General features: G+C 40.0%; 1 protein-coding gene across 1 annotated transcript in view; it reads left to right on the top strand.

The window, feature by feature from the left end:
* LOC119894954 (glutamate receptor 1-like) overlaps window positions 1-24,474 on the top strand; it is a 109,413-nt gene that overhangs the window by 72,988 nt on the left and 11,951 nt on the right. Inside the window, exons 11-16 of the mRNA XM_038707675.1 lie at window positions 1,041-1,256; window positions 2,534-2,651; window positions 2,782-2,923; window positions 11,836-12,034; window positions 12,312-12,559; window positions 20,122-20,236. Of these exons, the coding sequence (XP_038563603.1) occupies window positions 1,041-1,256; window positions 2,534-2,651; window positions 2,782-2,923; window positions 11,836-12,034; window positions 12,312-12,559; window positions 20,122-20,236 (1,038 nt within the window). The remainder of the gene's footprint in view (window positions 1-1,040; window positions 1,257-2,533; window positions 2,652-2,781; window positions 2,924-11,835; window positions 12,035-12,311; window positions 12,560-20,121; window positions 20,237-24,474) is intronic.

Here is a 24,474-nt window from a genome sequence, read left to right as displayed (position 1 = left end):
CAACATACCGAATTGCCCCTGGCGGCTGTTCCGCCAGTGTGTGAATGTTAGTTTCTGTTTGAGCACTTAGGCTCAGTGTATAAATGTGTGTGACTGGTGAATGCAGATGTAGTGTAAAAAGCGCTGTGAGTGGTCGAAAAGACTAGAAAGGCGCTATACAAATACAGAGCATTGACCTGTACGCCTCCAGGACTCTGAGGCGAGCAGGAAAGATTGCAGCTGACTCCTCCCACCCCGGACACAAACTGTTTCAGACTCTCCCCTCTGGCAGGAGGCTGCGGTCCATCAGGACCAAAACCTCTCGCCACAAAAACAGCTTCTACCCGTCTGCAGCCTCATCAACAAGGTCCGGGACCCCACTGACACTCCCCCCTTTCAAAATAATACAACTGTCTCTGCACATTTGATATCACGCACAAACCTGGCATATTGCACACATTTGTTGTTAATTGTTAATCTTTGTTGTTGTATATTTTTATATTGTCAATGTATATTTATGTACACAATACTCTCTTCCACTGCAACACGTCTTTCCTCTGCAAATAGTTGTTATTTTTCTCTATTCTCTTATTATTCTTATATAACTTGCATTGTCTAATCCATATTTATATATTTCTACATTTATTTATGTCAGCTGTATGTGTGTCTACGTGTATCACCTTATCACCACAGCAAATTCCTTGTATGTGTAAAACACTACTTGGCAATAAAGTTCTTTCTTTCTTTCTTTCTTTCTGAATCTGATACTGATTCTGATTTAGGCAAAAACCACATCACGCGAGCGGAAGAAATCAAGGATTGTTTTTTGAATTTTGCTCTTTCCATGAACTGTTTCTAATGCAACACTTCAAAATGCCCTTAATAATACAATACCACTGCATGGCTACTGTGAAGGACAGGTGTGTTTTCTTACAGCAGACATTTTTACTGTCAGTCAGTGAAGTTTGTGGCTAAAAAACAGGCTGTAAAAAAACTTAACTGATGCTTGTTGTATTGAATCTGAGCAGCTCCTCTCTCTCTCTCTCTCTCTCTCTCTGCAGAAGGCCGACGTGGCGGTCGCCCCTCTGACTATCACTCTGGTACGAGAGCAGGTGATCGACTTCACCAAACCCTTCATGTCTCTGGGAATCTCTATCATGATCAAGAAACCCACCAAGTCCAAACCGGGCGTCTTCTCCTTCCTCGACCCGCTGGCCTACGAGATCTGGATGTGCATCGTCTTTGCCTACATCGGAGTGAGCGTGGTGCTCTTCCTGGTGAGAGTGAGCGGAGCGGCAGACAAACAGGAACAATTGGAGAAAAGTTTAAAAAATGAATACAGATTTGTTTTTTGTTCTTTTCTCTACCATTAGTCATCTCACGACCCCTCAGACTTATCTGCTGACCCTTTGGTGGAGCCCGGCCCCTAGGTTGAGAAACACTGCATGTGGTGCCTTTTGCGTCACCAGTACAAATCATTTTGTATTTCGTCTAAATTTGGACAAATACCAGTTCCATTTTGTTTTTTATGAAAGGTCAATTACTATTGATTTTTTAAAAGCTTTGGTTTAAGAGGTACTGTGGGATTTTGCCGTGTCCCCAGTATTGATCATTCAAATAAGATCTAAAAAAATAACTTGTATTTCTGAATATTTCATTATCATTTAATTTTCCTGTTCAAAATCTGTTTAATCAAATGTTGTTTTTATCAAAATCGTTAACTTTTTTACAACATAAATAAGGTTATATGTTTGTCCCCGGCGACCACTGTCCACCCTGTTGAGTTGCATTAACTGTCCCCTCTAAGTGGAAAAAAAAATATTCTTTAATGGCATCACTGTCATTACGTGACCAGGTGAAATTTAGCTGCCTGATTTGTCTGACATTTCAGTTTAATGTGTTTGAACATATCGTGTCCACCCTGTTAGGCCTACGTTTTGAGGAGATCAAGCAAATGAAATAATTTCAACAGTTGTTTGTGAAAAATTATAGATTCCTCATCTAGTATTGGAGGTCATGCTAGCCATTATGCTCACACAGGCTAACTTTAGCTCAAAATGTCCATCCTGTGGAAAAATGCGTCACCTTTTCATTATGTGCACTTGTTTTTGTCAATAAAGGCCTAGCCTATGCTGTTTAAAAATATTTATTTATTTATTTTTCAGCGTAAAACAAATATCTGATAAGAGTGAGGGACATATGATTTCTATAAAAATGTCATTTTAGTAGCAATCATGCCCTGAAAACACTTTAAAACCTTAAGATCTAAGTCCTTAACGCTTGTCACGTGTTGTTAATATATCTAAATTTAATACAATAAAGGTGCCTGAGCTCGACCAATATGTTTTTCATTAAGTTAGAAAAATCCTTTATACAATAGAACTTTAAAATATAGGTACATCAGCTATTTATTTATCCCAAGTCCAAATGGTGCCCTATAACATGACCCTGCACTAAACTAGCTAACTGTATATAAAGTTGTTCAAATTAATTCCACTTACTTTGGCTATATGAAGCTTATGTCTCTCTCTCTCTCTCTCTCTGTGTGTCTCAGGTGAGTCGTTTCAGTCCTTATGAATGGCAGGCCGACGACTCAGATGATGAAGATGATACTCTGCCCTCATCTCGACGCGCTCTGCCGACTTCATCCTCTGAACTCGCTCACTCTCCAGGTACCTCAGCATCACCGTCCTCTTCGTCAAGCCTTGAAACTTCCTTTTTGTCCAGTTTATTGTCATTCTTATAACACGTGGAACTGGATTTTAATCAGTCAGTTTTCTGTTTGATACGACTGTTTCTCAGGGTACTCCCAGGCTCAGGTCCAGAACCAGAACCAGCAGAAAGAAAAAGAGACTCTCGAACACACCAATGACTTTGGGATCTTTAATTCTCTTTGGTTCTCACTCGGGGCCTTCATGCAGCAGGGCTGTGACATCTCCCCCAGGTAGGACACCTGGACAAACGCACCTGTGTGTCAAAAAGTGATGGAGAGTAACTAAGTAATGTACTTAAATAGCATCATTTTGATGTACTTGTACTTTACCTGAGTATTTCCATCTTCTGCTGCTTTAAACTTCTACTCCACTGCATTTCAGAGGTAAATATTGTACTTTTTACTCCACTTCATTTGGCTAACAGTTTCAGTCACTAGTTACTTTACTCTGAAGATTATTAATACCTGCAGATATATTGTTATAGATTAAGCTACCCGGCAGTATATAAACCAGAGGGCTCTGTGAGGCTCGCCAGCTCCTCCCGCGGGTCACAGCAGGCTTCCCCCCGCCGCCGCTTACAGAGCTCCTCAACTCTGAAAACTTTCAAGCACATTTTTGTTCCACCATCACTTCTCGCTAAAAAGCTGTCAATATTGGAAATCTACACAGCTGATTTCCCCCCCCTTAAAACTTCTCAGAAGTGGATTTAGTGATGAAATAACGTATGAAAACTGTAAAATTTAAAACTTCCTGTTGCTGGCTTCTGTCTGGCGCAATGATGATGCAGTGAATAGTGACGATTCCCTCTGACCAATCAGCAGTCTGCTGTGTTTTCACGTCACATTTTAGTATCGCCTCAGCTCGCTTGGAACCTTGACGGAGGTGACAGGTAAAAAAGTACCTGGAAGCAGCTACAGGTGCAACATTTCTACAATGGAAAACCAAACAAAGGCGAGTCGAGTCGAGCTGGCACTGTGCAGTAGAAAAGGGGCTTAATTGAAATCAAATAATATAATATACATTATTATGAAAACAATAAAGTCTTATTTACTTATTAGCTAATGAAATAATGGTGGAGTAAAAAGTTAAATATTTTCTCTGAAATGTAGTGGAGTAGAAGTATAATGTAGCAGAAAATGGAAACACTCAAGTAAAGTACAAGCACCTCAAAAATGTACTTAAGTGCAGTACTTTAGTAAATGTATTTACTTTCAATCACTGACTAACCTTAACTCTACAACCAGAAATCCTCACTTTGACGGTCCTGACAAACATAGAAGTTCAAAGACAGACAGATAAATGGATACATAACCATACGTTCAGTGATGTACAGCGCTTATTAATGTAGACATATCATCACACACATGTACGTAATCACGAAACACATACAATCCTGTGTGACGCGCTGCCGGGTTAGTTATATGTTACTGCTGTGTAAAGGCCTGCAGCTGTTTCTATTCTGGATCTACTGCACTCTGTGTGTGTGTTTATATATGTGAGTGTGTCACTATGTGTTCACGTATTGTTCACCTCATTACAGTAAGTAGTCAAAAATCTCCTTATACATTATATATGGTATGTTTAGCATTCAGGTCGTGTGTTAAGGTATAGTTGGCGCTCAATCTCAATCATCTCTTCAACTCTGCATTTTTGGTTTTTCACAAACACATTTGTACTTCTATACAACATAATACAGTTGATAGTAGCCAATAAATCAATTTGATTTGTCATTTAAATCATTTTTCTTGTAAACATATTTTATGGTTCCAGCTTCTGAAATGTGATTGACTGCTTTTATTTTAATTATTTTAATTTATTGTTTTTAATGTTTTTACGTTTTGACTGTCGGTTAGACAAAACGAGGTGTCACTTTGGGTAACTGTGATGGCATTTCTCAATATTTTCAGAATGTTAACAAACCAAATGATTCAATTTATTAATAGATAAAATAATCAGCACATTAATCGACAATGAGAAAATTAATGAGTTGCAGTCTAATACGATGTATTTAAAATAACCTCAACAACTCAGGGGACATTTTTCTGCAATGAGCTGCTCATTAATATTATTACTTTTCCCAGTAACTAGTAGTGTAACTAGCCTAATTGCTTTTCTATAACGCTGCGTTACTGAACGCACCATCCTTGACGTAAATACGCGACTCCGCAGCAGCTCAGCGGCACCAGTCTTTATTGTTCATGTCTGCTGAGAGCCAAAAACTAAAGGAAGAAAGGAGAACGAGGGAGAGAGGCTTTCTTTCCACAGCTGTAAGTAGCTGATGCCATTATTGTGTCACAGTAATGAGATGCAAAGAACATTGTCCTGTATTGTAAACTGTGGGGGGGGGTTCCACAGGGTAGCTCTGCTTTAATCTTGAGAAGCTGCAGAGCTGCAGTCTCTATTCATTCAACTTACACTGTTAATTTCCAGCTAAACTGAGGCTTATTGAATACGCCACCCCCCCCCCCCCCTCGCCTGTCAGTCTCGTGCAGAGCTTTGCGTCGAGGTTCCTTACGCGGCTATTTCAAGTAGTCGGCTGTTTAAAAACGATAAAATATTCTTTGCGTGGTTCATCAACCGGTGATAAATTATCAGAAAGTCCCGCGAGGTGCGGACAACTCGGCACAACAGCAGTGAAGCTGGAGCTCCGTCTCTTCAGCAAGCGTTCCTTTTCCGACACCGCACACATCCACGCTACGCCTACACATGTGCACTGATGATCCGGGGGTAGGGTTACAATATTGGATTTATTTACGCACTTTAAAAACATTTGTTGTCAACAGTTTTATTCTTTTTACATGTTTATTTACATTATTAAACATTGAAATGTACATTGTAACAGGCTGCGTATTCATTTATTGGGAGAAAACTGGTAGTTCTATGTAAAATCAGACATTGAGCACCCCCATATCGCCAAAATGGCGTGATCCTTTTTTGACTGTGAGACTGACAGTCGAATCAGGCTCGACTATTGGGGATCAGCACTAGTAAACTCAACTCAATTCAACTGACGCTTGACGTAACATTTTGTAAACATACTGAATACTGCTCTTATAAACATGTGCAAAAAAACAGCTGTTTAAAAGTCGGAATTTACTTGCTATATGTTTTGTTTTTTTTCAGCCGGTAGCGTACAGAAACGTTATCTGTTTTGTAAAAAACTCACTCCTTGCCGCTGTTATGACGATGATATTCGTTAATAAAGTCTGGAGAGGCTGCTTTGTTCAGGGCTGAAAGGGGGCGGTAGTGAAGTGTTTCCCATACTGGCAGTGAGTACTTACTTTTAATACTGAAAGTACATATTCCTGACTATATTTGCAACCGAGTAATTCGAGTAGTGTTAGTACTTTTACTTAAGTTAAGGATTTGAGTATTTCCTCTACCACTGCAGAAAGGAAACATACAATGAGGTCCAGCTGGATTTGTGGAAGGCTTTTGGCCATCTGTGTCTTTGTCTTCATCTCTTCTTTAATCTGTTTCAGTTTCTCTCTCGTGCTTCCTCTGTCTCATCTTTCTCACTTTCATCCCTCATATTCCGCTCGTCTTCATCTCCCCCTTCTCTTTCTCTAATTTCCTGAACTCTTCCCCCTGTGTGTTTGTTATCTCTGACTCTCTCTCTCTCTCCTGTCTCTCTTGCCTCTCACGCTGCTGTCCAAGTCCAGCTCCTCTGACCCACAGTAGTAGTCAACGTGTGAAAGGATGTATTGGTTGAAAATCATGTTTAACATTATAGGAACATGTAATTTGTCTTCAAACAATCAAAGCAATAAACATTTAACAGAGAGTGATATTTAGATCTAATCTAATCCAATCAAAACACTCCCAGTCTTTGACTTCAGACTCATGTTGCATTAACAGCAGTAATGTAGCCCACGGTAAGTGTTTCTGTGCAACCTGACAGCTGCCTTATGTCCACAGAGTCACTGTGTCTGGGTAAAAAACTAATAGCCTATCTAACCGGGATTTCAATGTTTCTAAAAACGTAAATGAGTTCATATATGTGCTTTGATATGGACAGCATGAATAAAGAAATGTCATACAGCTGCTTCAGGCTCCGTAGGAGGGGAGGAGTCAGAGAGAAACTCAGCGTTTGTTGAAGGAAACTTCCTCCTGAGGAGGTTAGGTTCACAGCGTAAGTTGCCAGGGTTACTGATCTGGAGTTTATCAGATCTCGGTCTCTGAAACCCCTCTGAGTTCCCCTCATCTCAGGCTGAACATACTCTGAGTTTTCACAAAACCCGCTTTCTGAAACGTCCCAGGTCTAAACCCTCAGACAGACCTTTTAAGAAGTGAGTTTAGGCCAAGATTTCATTTTCAAAAGTGGAATACAGCTCAATAAAGCAAATAAAGTACGAGACACAAGAAGAAGTTGGTTTTTTTGCATCCAACATTAACTTTCACAAAGTGCTCACTAGTGTTCCTGGGGTTCACAAGAAAAACAACAGCGCTAAAACCAAACAATTTAATATCAATAAAACAAGAACAGGCAAGGCAATCCAAAAAAGCTTGCATGAGCTGGATTCCCACTCCCACAGTTACATTTAAATGGATGTAGACATGATTTTAGTTTGCATATCAATCCTTCTGCTACTTTTACACACTGTAAAACAACTCTGACCATCAGTGATAATTGGCTAACCAACCTAAACAAACAGGGTTTTTATCATTTAGATTCTAGTTTGCATTGTTTTGAAGTGTATCTGTCACTTATGAATCTGGCCCTGGTGGGGAAGGTTAAAAAATGTCCTCATGCTGGAGTTCTTACTATTATTGTGAGGACATTTTGTTGCACATGCACACACACACACACACACACACACATGCACACGCACAAATACATGCTCTGTCTATCTGTCTCAACCCTGTTCATCATGACACAAGCCCTGTTAGTGTGTCAGTGCTACGCGTCACACAGGGTCACCTTTAGACGAGCTGGTTAGGACTGCAGGGCAGAACAGTATCAGAGTGAGTATTTGTCTGTGCGTTTGTGTGTTTGTTGGGATTTGTGTGAATGTGTCGATGTGTTTGATGCCTGTGTGGTGTATTGTGGATGCTTGTGTTTGTGTGCGCTGTCTCCCTGCAGGCAGAACAATCTCTCCTTCTTTATTCACAGTTCAGTAACAGCTCAACCCGAGTTGTCACACCTACTGTAGGAAATAAAAATAAGAATAACACATGTATTATACGCCCGGTGATTCAGCAGGGAGCAGATGTTGCAACGGAATCCTCTCCGGTGATGCGTTGCGTCTTCTGGTGGCCATATTGGAGGTCAGCATTCAGGGGAAAGTGGCTGTGAACAGCTAATTTCAAAAGACAACTTGGTTTTTTTCTCAAATAACTGAAAATAAATCTTTCATTTTCTTTGAAAATGTTCTTGTGAATACTTTTGGTTTGTTTAGATTTGGGCTGAAATAGTCTACAGTTACTGAAAATCCATTATGAAACTATCAATTAGTCAATAATCAGAAAATGTATCAACAAAAATAGTGATAATGGATTCATTGTTTTTTTTAATAATCATTATGTGGTTCCAGGTTAAACTGAACATCTGTACCTGTCAAGGAGAAATCGTCACCCATTGATAGACAAAAGATCATAGCATCACCACAATCTTTAGGAATCATCCTCGTGGGACCATAAATATCTGGACCATAGTTACAGTAATCTCACGAGCAGCTGTTGATCCGCATAGAGTCAGACAGACCAACCAACGTCACCTTGCAAAGCGATCAAAATGATATACACTATCAAAACAATATACCAAAAAATAGAAAACACGTTGTTCAAAACATATAGTTCTCAGGGAGAAGTACATTTTTAATCTCAAAACAAATTTCATATATTTTTCCGTCATTGTCTTTTGATGAATGAAAACATGTTCTATCATAGTAGCTCTAAACTGATCAGAAATTATACTCTGCTTTGTTTCTGTGATACTGTAACTCTTGTTCTTTGTTGATATGAACCTGCAACCAGTCAAAATCTACTGAGCTGTACTGTACTGTAAACAAAGGGAAATCACAATGTTCAGGGCCACTCGTCCTCTCACGTTGTTTCTTCCATCCATTCTTAGACTTTCTCCGTCCCACCTTCAGCAACCTGTTTGCTCTCTGAACTGACTTATATTGGTTGTGTCACATGATTTGAAACAAGTGAAATCAATTTTGAGTGTTCGTGTTTAATCAATGTCATGTGTTCTCTATTTGTATGTGATTGTTGCCACTTGTGTTTACCATGGATGACATGTGCATTAGAGTGCAGAATGTGTTTTGAGAATGAGAATGTGTTTAGAGCTCTGCTGAAAAGTCTAAGTGAGATCTGCAAATTGTGTTTTACCATGTGAAATGATTTAATGGTATTGACAACAGACTGCACAGTTAGCTAAATAAGTTCAGGCAACTGCAAACAATTGAGAAAAACTGTAAAGAAACATCCTATTTTATCTCAGTTTAAGATGAAAGAAATATGTTTCCAAACTGCATTTAGTTAAAAAAAAAAAACATATTTTATGATAGAAATTAAGCTATTACAGAACGATCCTAACTGAAGAATTTAGGAGTTAACAATCCTAAGTTCTGATGGCATAGAACTTGTCTTACATAAAACATTTTTTAAAACAATGCCAAAAATGGCAGCACCATTGTTAGATGGCAATTAAAATGAAGTATGGGAACAACATGGACAACGAAATATTATGATTGAAAGGCTACTGAAAAAATATGAGGACGCTTAATGGGAATATATCGTCATGGACTGATTTATTTTGAGTTTATCAACAAGCCTTTGCACTCCCTTATTCCCTAAACCTACCTCAGGTTTTTGCATTATAACTTGCATATATTAAATTGATATTGTTTATATATTTTTGCCCTGTAACTGTGTGTAGTTTATCGTTTTTTATTTATTTATTTAGTTAAGGAAAATGGTAGATGGTCTGTACTTATAGTGCCTTTCTAGTCTTCCCACAATCCAAAGTGTTTTTACACTAGTTCCCATTCACCCATTTACACAAATTTATACACTGATAGCCAACTGCTCATCAGAAACAGAAATTAACATTTACACACCGATGGCACAGCCATCAGGAGCAATTTGGGTTCCACTATCTTGCCCAAGGACTCTTTGACATGCAGAGTGGAGGAGCTGTGGCGTCAAACCGCTATTATTGTTTTATTCTGTTAAAATTTAGTAGTATTATTAGTTTAGTAAGTATTTCAGTATTTCTTTATACATTTGTATAAAATTTTATTGTGTAATCCCATTTGTATAATCATCATAGACTGTGGCTGTGTTCGAAACGGGCTAAACTGCTGTCTCAGAAGGTGTCTAACAGGACGGCGAGGCATCGAGTGCTGTTCGAAATGGCTTGAACGATCTCTTCCTGTCTCCTGAGATGCCTTCAAGCTGCTCCAGTAATGGCCAGTTTTGAAGGCGACTTGATGCTGACTATTACCCATAAAGCAGCGCGGCTGTGGCCGCTGTAGCTTTCGAAAACTGGTCAAGATGGCGGACAAACAAGCCGAGTTTGTACGCAAATAAACGTTTTTAAAGGTTTTTAGTAGTTTCCTCGCTTCGATTTTTGTAAAGCTAGCGAAAACTAAACACTGAACTATCATAGTAGCCCGTGACTGTAACCAACCAAGTTTGTTCAGTATGATTTCTGAGGCGTCTGTTAGCCATTTGGCTTTTCAGTAGCTAGTTAGCTGACGTCACGTGTTGCCGTAAGTGCTGCCCTAGAAGGCTGTTCAAAACTAATGTAAACAGAGCTGCCTTCACTTGAAAGTGATGCCTTCTGAGGCAGCTGTCTATTACGGTATCGAGGCAGCAAGGCAACTGCCTTCCGTTTCGAACACAGACTGTATATAAGAAGTGGACGTAGTCATCGTGACATCACCCATTGGTTTGTGGACCGCCGTTTTGAAGCCTCGAGTTTGGCCGATAGGGCGCCCCCTGTTGATTTTTTGCAACCAGCGGCACCAGGCGTGACTATATTTGGACGAGACGGTGGAGCTAATGGCCGTGTGCGGAGCTAGCTAGCTTGCTTAGCTAGGTGCATCTGTAATTCACGTTAACTGTCATTTTAACAGGGCTGATAAGTTTGTCTAGTGAACAACAGTCTTAAAACTAAATGTACTCACCAGAGAAAGTGAACAGCCGACTCCTAATAAGCTTTTTCAACGCCGCAGGTTAAATTTACACAGCGCCGTGGGTACGAGTCATTCTAGCTGAATGATAGGTCGCCATGGTAATGACTTGTCAATCACAAGGTAGCCCCGCCCTAAAGCCTCCTCTGCTTCCTGGTCTCTGTTCCTCTAAATGGGACCATAATTTACTAAATGAACATCATGCTGTGTTGAAGAAGACTTGAAACTAGCGACTGAGACCATAAACTCATCAGGAAAGTGTTTACTGAGGGAATAAATCAGCTGACAAGCAGAAACATTTTACCATCATTTCTAATGGAACAGGACTTCTGTTTGCAACCAGAAGAGTCGCCCCCTGCTGGCCGTTCGATAGAATGCAGGTTTAAGGGACTTCCGCATTGGATTCACGTCTCTGACCAGAAGCTTCCCGCTTGATAATAAATATAAAGCTGAACCTTGAGAGTTGGTGGTAAGAGGTTAGGACAGACCTCGAGGTTTTGTGACATCCAGAGGCCAATATCCTTAAAGCAGTTGAACAATGAGTATAAGTAGTTAATGTTATCAGGAGTCAGTGAAATATAAAGTTGTGTATCATATGCATACTAGAGACAAGTTGAAGCATATACAGAAGCTATTTTTGAAGCAATAGCACATGTTGAAAAGACCATGAACATTATTAATATGCCTAAAAGCCTCCAGGTAAGAGAGGTCATGGAGGGGCTTGTGCCCAGAAGGTGTTCAATTCCCAGAAAGTTTGAGTGGCGCTCGGCCCTCCGTCATTACCACCTCTGTGGTACCCTGAAGCAAGGCCCTTAATCCCCAAGTGCTCCTGTGGAGCTTCTCAGTGGCCGACAAATCAGATTGTACTGGGCAGCTTCATAACTATGTGAATGTGAACACAGTGTTTCTCAGTGAGACCATCATGGGTAAATAACAGTAAAGAAATCGAGCTTAGGCTTCATCTGTCTTCTCCTTCCCACCCTCCTCGTTCTCTCCAGGTCTCTCTCAGGTCGAATCGTAGGAGGGGTTTGGTGGTTTTTCACCCTCATCATAATCTCCTCCTATACAGCCAACCTGGCAGCTTTCCTCACTGTGGAGAGAATGGTCTCCCCCATAGAGAGTGCAGAGGACCTGGCCAAGCAGACAGAGATCGCCTATGGTACCCTGGACGGAGGCTCCACCAAAGAGTTCTTCAGGGTGAGGACACATTGTTCTTGTTAATTTTGGTCTGCCAGAACCTGCTGTTATTCCAAAAAAAAACAATTAAAGCGCTGTATTCTTTGAATTTCTTCAGGCCTGTGCTTTTGCTTTTGTTTCAGAAAATCTTTGAATTATATAAACTTGTCACATACATTTCTAGAAGTTGCAGTCAAAGGCAGCTGCAAGTTAAAAGGTTGTCCTACATACCCAATAGCATGCTCACTAATATTACCCTGATAATCTTTTTTGTGTTTACTGTCTGTTCCTTGTTTAGCGATCAAAGATAGCAGTTTTTGAGAAGATGTGGTCGTACATGCGGAGCGCAGACCCTTCAGTGTTTGTCAAGAATACTAATGAGGGCGTGAGTAGAGTCAGAAAGTCTAAGGGAAAGTACGCCTACCTGCTGGAATCCTCCATGAATGAGTACATTGAGCAGAGGAAACCCTGCGACACCATGAAAGTAGGAGGCAACCTGGACTCTAAAGGCTACGGAGTGGCCACACCCAAAGGATCGGCCCTCAGGTACACTCTGAATCTCCGGACAGGGGTCAGTGTGGGCTTCATGTTGGTGTCCTGTTTTGTCTGTTTTTATGTGAAATTTGGCCGGTCAGACCAGCCATGAGCATATGAAATGAATTCTACCCAGAGGTGTCCACCGATTCGGTTGATCCAGGTCATCAATACATTGCTCATGGTAAGCAAAAGTACCAGAACAACGCTATAAAAAAAAAAAAAGTAAATGTGCTACATTCAAAATCTTGCTTAAATGTAAAATATACTTAAGTATTATCACATATATTACAAAATTAAGTACTCAGTATGTAGAAAAATGTCTCCTGTGACTGACTGAGATTATTATCAGTAATACTGATGCATTAATGTGTAAGCAGCATTTTACTGTTGTAGCTGCTCAAGGTGGAGCAAGTTTTAACTACTTTACAGTTTGGTTCCCAACCTGGAGGACAGGCCCTCCAAAACTGAAGTACAGTAAAAGTAGAGTTAGGTATGAAAATTTCATATCACGATTATAGTTACCAAAATTATCACGGTTATCAGTATTATCACGGTATTGTTAAAATATAAAAATATGAAAACAAGTCTTTAGAAAACTGATAGTTACTGCAATGAGCATAATTACAGAGCAGTCTGCAGCGTTTCTCCTGTTCTGACACTTTTACAATTAATTTGACAGCTGCTGGATTTAAAATGAACAAGATATGCTTTTTGGTTGACTAAACAGCGTATCGTGTTGTCATGTGCAGTCATAGACTCTATATAAGAAGTGGACGTAGTCATCATGACGTCACCCGTTAATTGGTGGACCGCCGTTTTGAAGCCTCAAGTTTGGCTGATAGGGCGCCGCCATGTTGATTTTTTGCAACCAGCAAACCAGCACCAGATGTGACCATATTTGGACGAGACGGTGGAGCTAATGGCCGTTTGTGGAGCTAGCTAGCTTGCTTAGCTAGGTGCATCTGTAATTCACGTTAACTGTCATTTTAACAGGTCTTAAAACTAAGTGTACTCACCAGAAAAAGTGAACAGCCAACTCCTATGATAACTCACCATGATAACTACTTGTCAATCATAGATAATCCCGCCTTAAGCATACTCTGCTTTGTGGTCTAATTTAAAATAAATGGGACCATAATTTACTAAATGAACATCATGCTGTGTTGAAGAAGACTTGAAACTAGTGACTGAGACCATAAACTCATCAGGAAAGTGTTTACTGAGGGAATAAATCAGCTGAGAAGCAGAAATATTTTACCATTATTTCTAATGGAGCCAGACTTCTGTTTGTAACCAGAAGAGTCGCCCCCTGCTGGCCGTTCAATAGAATACAGGATAAGGGGACTTCCGCATTGGATTCACGTCTCAGACCGGAAGCTTCCCGCTTGTGTGCAGTGGACAAAAACAGTCTGCAGACACACAACGCACGCAACGCAAGAGCTGAAAGCGCCAGTTTACAAGCTGTTAGCAAGTCAAACAGACCAACCAAAGCTAAAGGTTCACTCATCCTGCGTTCACTGTAAGGTCATTTTCTTCTTTAAGTTTCCCTCAGCGCTCTCATAAAAACTAAAATACGACCAGACTTCAGAGTGACTGAAAAATATCTGCAGCGCTGTCCTCTGCCAACCCAAACAAACCCACATTGCGTACAACATACATCGCCTGCTTCTGGGAGACTTTTTGATTTGATTTGATTCATTAGAAAGAAACAAAAATAAATGCATAACAAGATTCCATCACAGTGACATTATACATTTATACATTTATCAGAACTGTCGAGGATAACACAAGAAAATTACAAACTTATTTCCATTGTGGTCCTCGTTGTCTCGCTAACTTTGGTTGATGCTGGACAGTATTTACCGTGAGTATATAATAGTGCAGGAACCGAACGCGGTTATCATGGTAATTAAAGTGTGTAATAATAACGGTCGGGAATGGTTTATCATTAAACCGATAATTGTTTTATCCTAAGTACAGTACTTGAGTAAATGGCTGTAACACCCATTGAATTACCATGGGACAATAATTATGTGGAAACAGTTACGTTGTTAAAATAAGAACTATAACTGTGCTTAGACCACGTATTAAAATAGCAATGTATGTAAATGCATTATGACTTGTTATGACCTGATCTGGGGCTTTTGGTCAAGAAGACTTTTACCAGAGACTTAAAAAACAATGACTTGGTCCCACCTCTGCAGCAGTAATGCATCATTTTCTCAGAAAACCGGAGTTGTTTGATGAGGACATCAGAGCACCACTGTGCAGTGTACATCCAGTTTTTAGAGAGGACAACAAACTTCATGTAATTTCTTTTTACCCTCAATAATTTGTATACATGAAAACTAACCTGACCCTCACAGAGCAGTCTGTCAGATTTGGGTTTTAGATTTGTTTACTGTCTGTGTGTTTGTCTGTCAGTCTGTCTGTCTGTCTGACTGTCAGTCTCTTAATCTGTCTCTCTGTCTGTCTTGTCTCTCTCTCTCTTTTGTTTGTCTTTGTCAATATGTGTGTTTGTCTGTCTGTCTTAGTGTTTCAGTCTGTCTGCCTGTTCCTGATCTGTCGGCCTGCTTATCTGTCTGTTGTTATGTCTTGTGTTATGCCTGTCTGACATGCCTACCTGCCTGTCTCTCTGCCTCTACAATCACCACCATACTGATCTATCTGTCCGTCTATCTGTCTGTCTATCTGTCTGTCTATCTGTCTGTCTGTCTGTCTATCTGTCTGTCTGTCTATGAGTATTGCTGCTGTCAGATAAAACCTTGCATTAAAAACAAAATGTTGGTGAGCCTCATCCACATGTTTGTTTGGTTGATAGTTGCTGGGTGAAAAGTGACAGTGGCGAGCGCTGCGTCTTATAGAGGAGACGCGCCACTCAATCACATCCTCAGTACAACTCTATAGGGAAAGCCTGTAACGGCAAAGATGTTTTAACCGGTCCCTTTTTAAACCTTATTGTGGGGCGAAGTCGTCAAACCTTTTCAGCGATCTGATTTAACTGCAGACTCTATTCATGTAGTTTTTATGTCCCGGTGACCAGTGAAAGTGCAGTTCTGGCTCTCGCCCCATTCATTCAGACAGGAGCCTGGTTTTGTTAGTCTGAAAAAGCTGCCCAGCGGCGTTGCCAAGACGGCTGCCGAGTGGCAGGACTTGCCTACGGGGACTTGGTTTCACCCAAAGTTGACTGAAAATAACGCTAAGCGCCCAGTGTGCAATAGACGCTCAGTGCCTCGTCGTGCTGCTAGTGTTTTTACTTTAATGTTCGGTGCTCTCATTGCAATGAACTGAAAAAAGACGCTGGCCTCAGGAAAAAAAACACTTTGGTGGACACAGGGCCTAATACAACCAGCTGTAAGACCAACAACCATCTAAGTCAGCAACACCCCAGAAGACATAAATCTAAGAAATCCTAACCATAACCCGTGAGGAAGAATGAATGTATATTTTTCCCTCCTTCTCTTTGTCTGATTCAAGGCAAAAAATGGGAGATGAAGATGTTGTTTGACTAATTTATTGTGATCAAAATATATATTACATAGTGGAAGAATGAATTGTTGGTTTATTGAAGATGAAGTTTTCACTTGTAGGTATTGGCTTTGTTTTACTGGCCATAAGATAACTGTCTCTAAGAGCTGATAACCAAAAGAAAAAGAAAAACAACAGTCTTAGCTCAGTTGAACATGAATATCATCAAAACTGGATATTTTATTTTTACCTGACAGCAGCATTTGAATGTCACATTTATCTCCCCTTTCTTTGTTTCAGACATCAGTGGACTTTGTCCACATTTTTATCAGATGTTCTGTGAGAGAACATCGTGTTACATTACTTGTTCTCATTCTTTCTGCTCCACATCAGCATTTTACAGACAACCCAGAGTCGGAGAAAGGAAATTTTTCCAAAGATGAGATTAGTGCATGCTGAATGTTAGAATGTGTATGTTATGAAATTAATCACTAAAAAAGTGTGTGTGTGTGTGTTGGCTCCAACAATATCAATCATTGCTACGCAAATTGGCTTGACATTCTGCCTTCGTAGTAAAACAGTTTTAGGTTTGTGTAAAGAAAATTAATAGGTGAACATGTCTAAGAGCTTTACAGTTCATGTATTGTAATTTCTACTGACCTATAAAAGAAAAAGCGCAGCCACAGAAGTCATTCACCAGTGTTATTCATGTGCCTTTAACTGTAGATGCGGAAGCACAAAATCATTCAATTTTGTGAATTTCAATTTTGATAAAAGAACAAGGAGGTGTCGTTATCAGTTGCCTAGCAACGTATTTGCGTTAAACGTTGAATGTTGAACATGTCTGGAAAATCACCTTTACACATCATAATGATTAGCTCAGGGGTTATTTGAACAGACTCTGGCTCTGGGTTGACCGGCTATCATTCCTAACAGCTGACAACATCAAGTCAACTACTCCATTTCATCGTTTACAAGTTCCATCCAACTCGCATCTGATTTCTGCTCACGTTGCTGCTGTATCTGCCGTTTCAGAAGACTTACAGTGACTATGCTATTGTTCTAAGTGGATCATTTGAAGAGTATTGTTCCAAAATGACATTCTTTACGTCTTTTCAAAGTGTTTGGTTGATTGATTAAAACAAATGAGTAGCACTGCCTAAACACTGAACACTTTGGAATAGGTTTTATAATGTTTAATAACATTTAAATATTTATAGTCCAGATGAGATAAACCAGAAGCAGGTGAAATATAAGCCCGTTAATTGGTCACTGATTGACAGCAAATGGCTTTGTAGCATTGATGCTGAACCGAAAGACCTGACTGAGATAATAACTAGGTAAGGAATACTGCACTAGTATGGCCAACCACCATTCTGACCAAAGTTTAATGGCAACTTCAATTGTGTCAAGAAAAAAATATAGTATTTTCATTTTTAAAATGACACATGCTTCATTTTCACAAGTATTAGGACAGTGTTGTTCTCGATTGTCTTTACACAATGTTTGACTTTAATTGGAAAATGACTATTTTTTTGTTTTACACTATACAGTTATTCAAATTATATAAATCTTATACATATATTTTACATGTATGCATTTTAATTTATTGTATATTTTTATATATGTAATGCACTTTAGAACAAAACTCTTCTTTTGGTGTCGCTGTCATTACATTAATTCTATTGTCCCTTCAAACGAAGTACTTCTGGTTGACTCATCACTGATCATTTTAATTTTCAGACATCACTGCTACCTTATGCTACTCTGTAGTGTTGATCATCAATGGTATGCAAAGGGGAACAACAGGCAACTTGTTGGTATTCGTGTATTTTGTAAGCAAATACTACACAGTGGGAAATTAACACATGTGCAAAATACAATTTGGCAAATGACTTTCCCTTCACTACACCTGAACTTGTTATCCCAACATGCATTTTATATTCCACGTGGCATTAATGTCCAAACATCTGACTGTTGTTCCTCCTTTATTTATCAGGTAATGAATGGAAATTAATGCAAGTTGAGGTTTGCTGCTTTTCAACCCAGACCATACTAAAATGGTAGTACGATCCTTAAGTAATATACAGCATAGACAGCTTCGGTTATGAGAACCTAAACCTACAGCAAGTCACTGGGCACAACACAAGCCAGTGGAGCAATTTTGCCATCCATGAATCCATTCACACGTCACAGTCAAGCAAAGTAGCCCCAATGTTTTTGTCCCAAACAACTCCACCCAGCTCCTCCTGGAGGATTCCCATTAGATTCTAGGCAAGTTGGGAGCATATCTACGTTTTTACCCATGGACGTCCTATCAGTCTGTCGTGCTTGGGACCTGTCCAAAGGAAAACTTCTAAGAGAAATTCTTTCTAGGATTCTTCTGAAATGGCTTCTATGACTGTGAAGTAGCAGTGATTGAATTCAGACGTCCTCCCGAATCATCAAAGTCCTCCACTCTGACACCTCACTTCTTGGATCCTCAATGTAATTTTCTCACTTCGTCAGCCAATATTACATTTTAAATTGAAAGCTTTATATTGCTCAGTGCCATCTTCTCCACCACAGTTGAGTCCAAAGCCTGCATTACTTGCAGCCAGTGCCACGGCTCTTACTCCCAAGTGTAGAGAATGATGAATGATATCCAGTTGAGGTCAGCAATTCCCTATATTGAAAAGAGTCTGGGTAGTCAAAGTTCTTTGGATTGGAGTACTGTGGGCCAATTATCTACCTTTCAACTTCACTCAATAGGTATTTTCCCCCCGAGAAAGGTAACAATAAACTAGCTCAAACAAGAGCCAGTTATCACTGCCAGGTCCATACTGTCCGAATCTGCCTTGAACCAAATCCTCTGCCAACAGGCATTACACTTAACCCTTGCCTGTAATGTTTCTGCTGGTGAGACCACAAAGTAATGGTTCCAAGATGCTCTTTCAGGATGTTCCCTGACTATGGGAGTCACAATCCCCAGCTCCTCGCCTCTGAGAACCACCCCAAGCCTGTTGCAGAAGCTGACACTGGTATCATTGATATAAGTTTAGTAAAGGAATGCCTGAGGAACTGACTATGTATAGCAAATGCTTGCACAGTTAGATTTGGCAGAAAGGAGAGCTCCAGATCCGCCCGCTCCCGTTGATTTTGTGACCATTACCATTAATGTTTGGGCTATGCTAAACGTTCAGAAAAGCCGACATACGGGGGGCCGCTAAGTGCTTTTGGGGGAGTGGGAGGGACAAAACAGCACACTATAAATTACCAAATTGCTGTAAGTTTTTCCAGTGACGAATGTTCAGTGAGAAGATTGAACCAGTGTGAATTGATATTTGTGTTTCCAGTTTAAAAAGGATGACCTTTTTGGCAAGTGTTAAGGATACAAGAAGGAAAGGTTTGTGTGTGAGTGAAATATGAATTGAAGACAAATCACCTAACAAAGCAACTAAAGGGCTGTCAGGCTGCATGAATATAATTTAATATTACTAAGTCAAGCAGCTGAAGTATGAGCCAGTGATGGTGAAGCTTGAATGAAGCAGCTGATGCTAATCAGAGTGCAACCTTAGTGCTCTCCGTGAACTAAAGTTTTGTCTATGAATCATACATTGGTATTGTCATGGGGCAATTGTTTCTTACAATGATGAATACGATTGGTCTTCTTTTTGAAAATGTGGCGGCTCACAGTGGACTGTCACCAGTCAGACCATTAAGTAAGAGGCTCGCAAACTAAGATTTCCTTTCCTTTCTTTTTGCTACAATCTGACTGGACGCAAGAATGGAAGCGTGGCTTGTGACTGCTTCTCTAGAACATATATAAGTATCGTCGGTAACATTTGCGATTTTTAAAAAGAGAGTTGAATGGCTGCAGCTTTCACACTAAAGGTATGTTGATGTGATGTGCACGACTCTAAATGGTATGAAACAACATTCTAAGAAGGTCTGGGTTGAAAGGTAGCCTGTCTTCTAAAGAACCATTCATTTTACGATAACACCAATAAAAACATGCCTGTCATAAGTAGATACATGTAATGATGTTGCTATCTTCACTATGGCAATCCTCTGCTCATTAACACCTAGTTCCCTTTTATCCCTCATTACTATCATTCCCGTAGAAACCCTGTTAACTTGGCAGTGTTAAAACTGAACGAGCAGGGCCTGTTGGACAAATTGAAAAACAGATGGTGGTATGACAAGGGAGAGTGCGGCACCGGGGGAGGGGACTCCAAGGTCAGATCACCGTAACCCCAACGGGTAACGACAGGCAATGGTACACGGGGGTAACCGGCAACAACCCACAACTTAAATAACAAGCATTAAACACTCTGGATGGCACCACTGAAAAAAATACTGGAACCTAGTGTTTGGTGTCTTTCACAGTCGTAGTAACACTGGTTCTGTAGGAGGTTATTTGATCCATCAGAATGATTCACACTTAGAGGAAAATATCTGACATCTCAGATACCTTCTGATCCAGGGGGTGTTTTACAAAAAACACTTAGAAAGCCTAGAAAGCAAGACAGGACTTAAAGAACAGATGCGGTTTATTATCAAAATGATCCTGACAGAGAGAAAAACAATAGTCTTTATCGAAAAATAAATACAATCAAGCATGATCTAGTATGCGTTCTTGTTACGGTTATAATCAAGGCTGATCTATGATGTATTGTTTATCACGTGGACATGTTTTGGACATAATGTAATACAGAAAATGCTCTAAAAACATTGGTGGTTTGGGAACAAGGTAATTTTCTGGATTGCCAAATTCAATCAGTAACAGGTGAGCTAGGTAGCAAGCTGGTGTCAACAATCTTTGATTCTTTCTCAAATCAGGGGTGAATAAATTAAAGATGTGGACGGTGATTCAGAGATCTACAACTGGGGACAGGTTCCACCAAATTTGCGCCATGTAAATTTGCAATATGAAATCATCTCCTCTCACTTTATTTGACAAGATTTGGAAGTTTTTCTTCACTAATCAAAACAAACAGCATAATTGTATTAAATGCGAGAGTCCTTTTCTGCTCTTAAGTATGTCAGTTTCAGAGTTTGACTTAAATAAACCATGTTCTGGGGAAATGAAGGTTGGACACTGGTTTAGGTATATTTATATTTTATAGGTATATGGTCAATATGATGTCAGGCACATGTACAGGAAAGGAGAAACTAAGCCAAGCTAACTGAAACCAGGATTACCCAGTTAGCCAGCTTAGTAAAATACCCCCTCTGGTCATTTTACCTCTGAAGTCAGTTCCTTGTTTAGGGACACTTTTGACTCCGCCCCCCCAAAAAATGTTAAACTACAGCAATCCTTCAACTTCTCTCCACCTCAAAATATAGTTTATATGTTTACTTGTTTTTTGAACAGTAGACTGTTTGCACAGTAAACCCAAAGATCCCAGAGTGTTTTCAGCTCTTGCCGGTTACCCAAAGTGATATAGTAATACACATCTTGCACGTAGGGAGTCAGGCAAAACCAAGCTAGATGGAGTATTAATGCATATCACTTTGACGCTGACATTTACCAAAATACTTTGTGTGATTGTACCTGTTTTTTGTTTGTTTTTCTTTCTGTTGTTGTTGAGGTGTTCTCTGTAGCGTTCCAAAGCATCTTTACTGCAAATGCCAGTTTTGCTAAAATCGGTGCTGCTGCTGCAGCTGAACAATAACATAAGATAACATGGAGGTGCATAATGTTATTTATGTTATTCCCAACCCCCCTCCCCCTCCCTTCCTCACATGGTTCTGTGAAGAATCCCAGTAAACCTAGCAGTACTGAAGCTCAATGAACAAGCCATCTTAGACAAGTTGAAAAACAAGTGGTGGTATGACAAGGGGGAGTGTGGACACAAGGACTCCGGCAGAAAGGTCAGTTCTTGAGGTCGCTCGGTTGGTCCCGAGGTCATGTGTTGGTTTACCCCACCCCTCCTTACCCCCATCAGACCCACACCCCAAAACCCCAATTCAGCAGGTACACTCTGAAAAGAAAAAAAAGTTTCTTGCAGATATGATGTTTTTCTAAGTATGGTAGACGACAACTCATTCTCACTCCTGACTCGTCACATAGTGACGCTTGGTCGAGGCCCTTGGGCAACGCCCTGGGTACTCCTTTAGCATAATTTTTAGGCATTTAGGGATCCGCGGTCAAGTTAGCAATGCTTAGCAACAACAATTATGCAACGTCCGGTTAGACTTTCAAAATAAAACGCTAGCGTTTCGAAACATTTTCAGACAGCATGTTATTAAAGTTGTGAAGCTTTGCAATTTGGTTAAGTTTAGGCACAAAAAGTTCTTGGTTAAGGTTAGGAAAAGATCATGGTTTGGGTTAGAATAACTACGTACATCAGTTAATGCGTAAGTTAACTAGCGTGACTTGCATAACTTACGTACAATTTACATAACTTAACTAAAGTTAGGCATAACTAAAGCATAACTAAAAATATTAAATGTTGACTTTCTGCTTCACACTGGATACAAACCCCAGTCTCCTGGTTCAAAGTCGGGGTTCTGGCCCTCCATCCACCGCAACCACCTCCTTACTCAGTCTTTTCTGTTAAATATCATATAGCTACCTTTACTGTCACAAGCTGACGCTACAGGGCTTCCCCCAGTGCGTTGAACTATGTTGCTATAGGGATCCCCTGTGCGTCACAAACTGATGCCCATCTTGACCATGCGTCCATATGTGACGAGTCGGAGAGTGAGAATGGGTTGTAGAATCATGTATGTTTATGCTTTTTCAATTAATGCTAATTGGAAGTTTTTCTTCATTGTTCGTCATTTTCTTAGTATCCGTGTACCAGCATTTCTAAAGCTCAAAATGTTTTAATTGTTTAACACTGTAGCCAAAGTTTTTTTGATTGTGGGCCTTATGCAGAAAAATATTAGAAGTCAGGGGTTGTGGTTTCAGTTTTGCCATGTTTAATCAACTGAGGTAAATGTTTTCTTGGTCAAGTAGTTGTTCAAGACGACACCGACATCTAGTGTTTAAACAAGGATGTGCAATGTACATCCAGTGCAATTTTTTAGAAATAAGCTCAAGCCATATTCTATTTTATTTTGAAAAAACAGCCCCCCCCCCCCCCCCCCCCCCCCCACACACACACACACACACATAAAAATAAATAAATAAAAGCTGCAGTTTTTACTGTGGACCATGGAAGTGGACATAGCCATTGTAACCCCACCCATAGGTTTGTGGACTAGCTTTTTGAACCCTCGAGTGTTGCATTTTAGCCATTGCCATCTTCTTTCTGGAACCTGAAGTGACCATATTTGGACAAGACTTTTGTGAGTTACTGGTCCCAGAAAGACATTGTTGGATTAAACAAACAAGATCTAATATGTTAATTTGTGAGCTTTAGAGATGCTGGCAGATGGATTTTGTTACTTTTGAACAGAGCCAGGGCAGCTGTTTCCCTGTTTCCAGTCTTTATGCTAAGCTAACTGGCTGTATTTACAGTGCAGACATGAGTGGTATTGATCGTTGAATCTGACTCTCAGCAAGAAAGCAAATATCAGTATTTCTCTTTTCCTTTAACTTCAAAACATAATGTCAAAGTTTGAAATACAAATTCAGCACGTGCTAGCGCAAATATCTGCCTTTGTGATCACAATCAGTGAACATATTTTGGTTTATTTAAGAGCTTTTTGTTTTTAGAGTGTAACACTGCTGCTCAGCTGACCATTCTGAAGAACTGGAGGATAAGTCAATCAAACATGAACACATTTGGTACGTGAAAACCTCATGATTTCAGTTTGTACTCAGTAGCTGCCCACACTTGCTTACATGCTGAGTATATTTTATAAACTTAGTTCCCAAAGAAAGTTGTTCCAAACTCTGTAGTCAGATAAATTTATGCAAATTGATTTTTGAAAATGAGCCAGGCTTTTGCCAATTCTGACAAAGTAGACTTTTTGGAGATAAGGGGTTTTCATGTCTCCAGATCAGTAGATTTCTTCAGAGGCTTTTCTCTGCTCAGCCTTCCTTCTGTTCTCCAGAATATTCTGTGGTCAGCACAGTTCGCTGGAAGCAGCTGCAGACAGAAAGACAGAAAGACAGACGAGGGGCTCTGAATAATGTGACTTTTTACATCACTTTTAATCGCAAATCCTTACTGCCTTTGGGTGCCACATTTACATGTGTATTTTTAGACCATCTTGGTGGTTGTGCAATATCCTGGAGTTTAAAAAAAAAGACTTTTTAGTTTTTAGGCAAACTTTTTGTCCTAAAGGTGGAAGAAGCACTTCTGCGTCAGCATGCAAAATCTGGCCCGGAAGAGAAGCTCAATGATATAGACAGATTTTTTTTTACATAAATGTCAGATGTAAAAAGTCAGATTTTCAGAACTGCAAAATATATTTTCCTGTATTTCCCTGTCTCTCTCTCTCTCTCTCGCAGTCACCCTATGATTCTCTACCTCCCTCTCTTTCTGTTTATGGCTGCTAACCAACAGCTGATGAAATTG

Source organism: Micropterus salmoides, unplaced genomic scaffold, assembly GCF_014851395.1.
Source record: "Micropterus salmoides isolate LMB-PRFRI ecotype aquatic unplaced genomic scaffold, ASM1485139v1 Ms_hic_scaffold_9, whole genome shotgun sequence".
NCBI classification, from domain to species: domain Eukaryota; kingdom Metazoa; phylum Chordata; class Actinopteri; order Centrarchiformes; family Centrarchidae; genus Micropterus; species Micropterus salmoides.
Note: the sequence above shows the minus strand (reverse complement) of the source record. Positions and strands in the feature narration are given on the sequence as shown.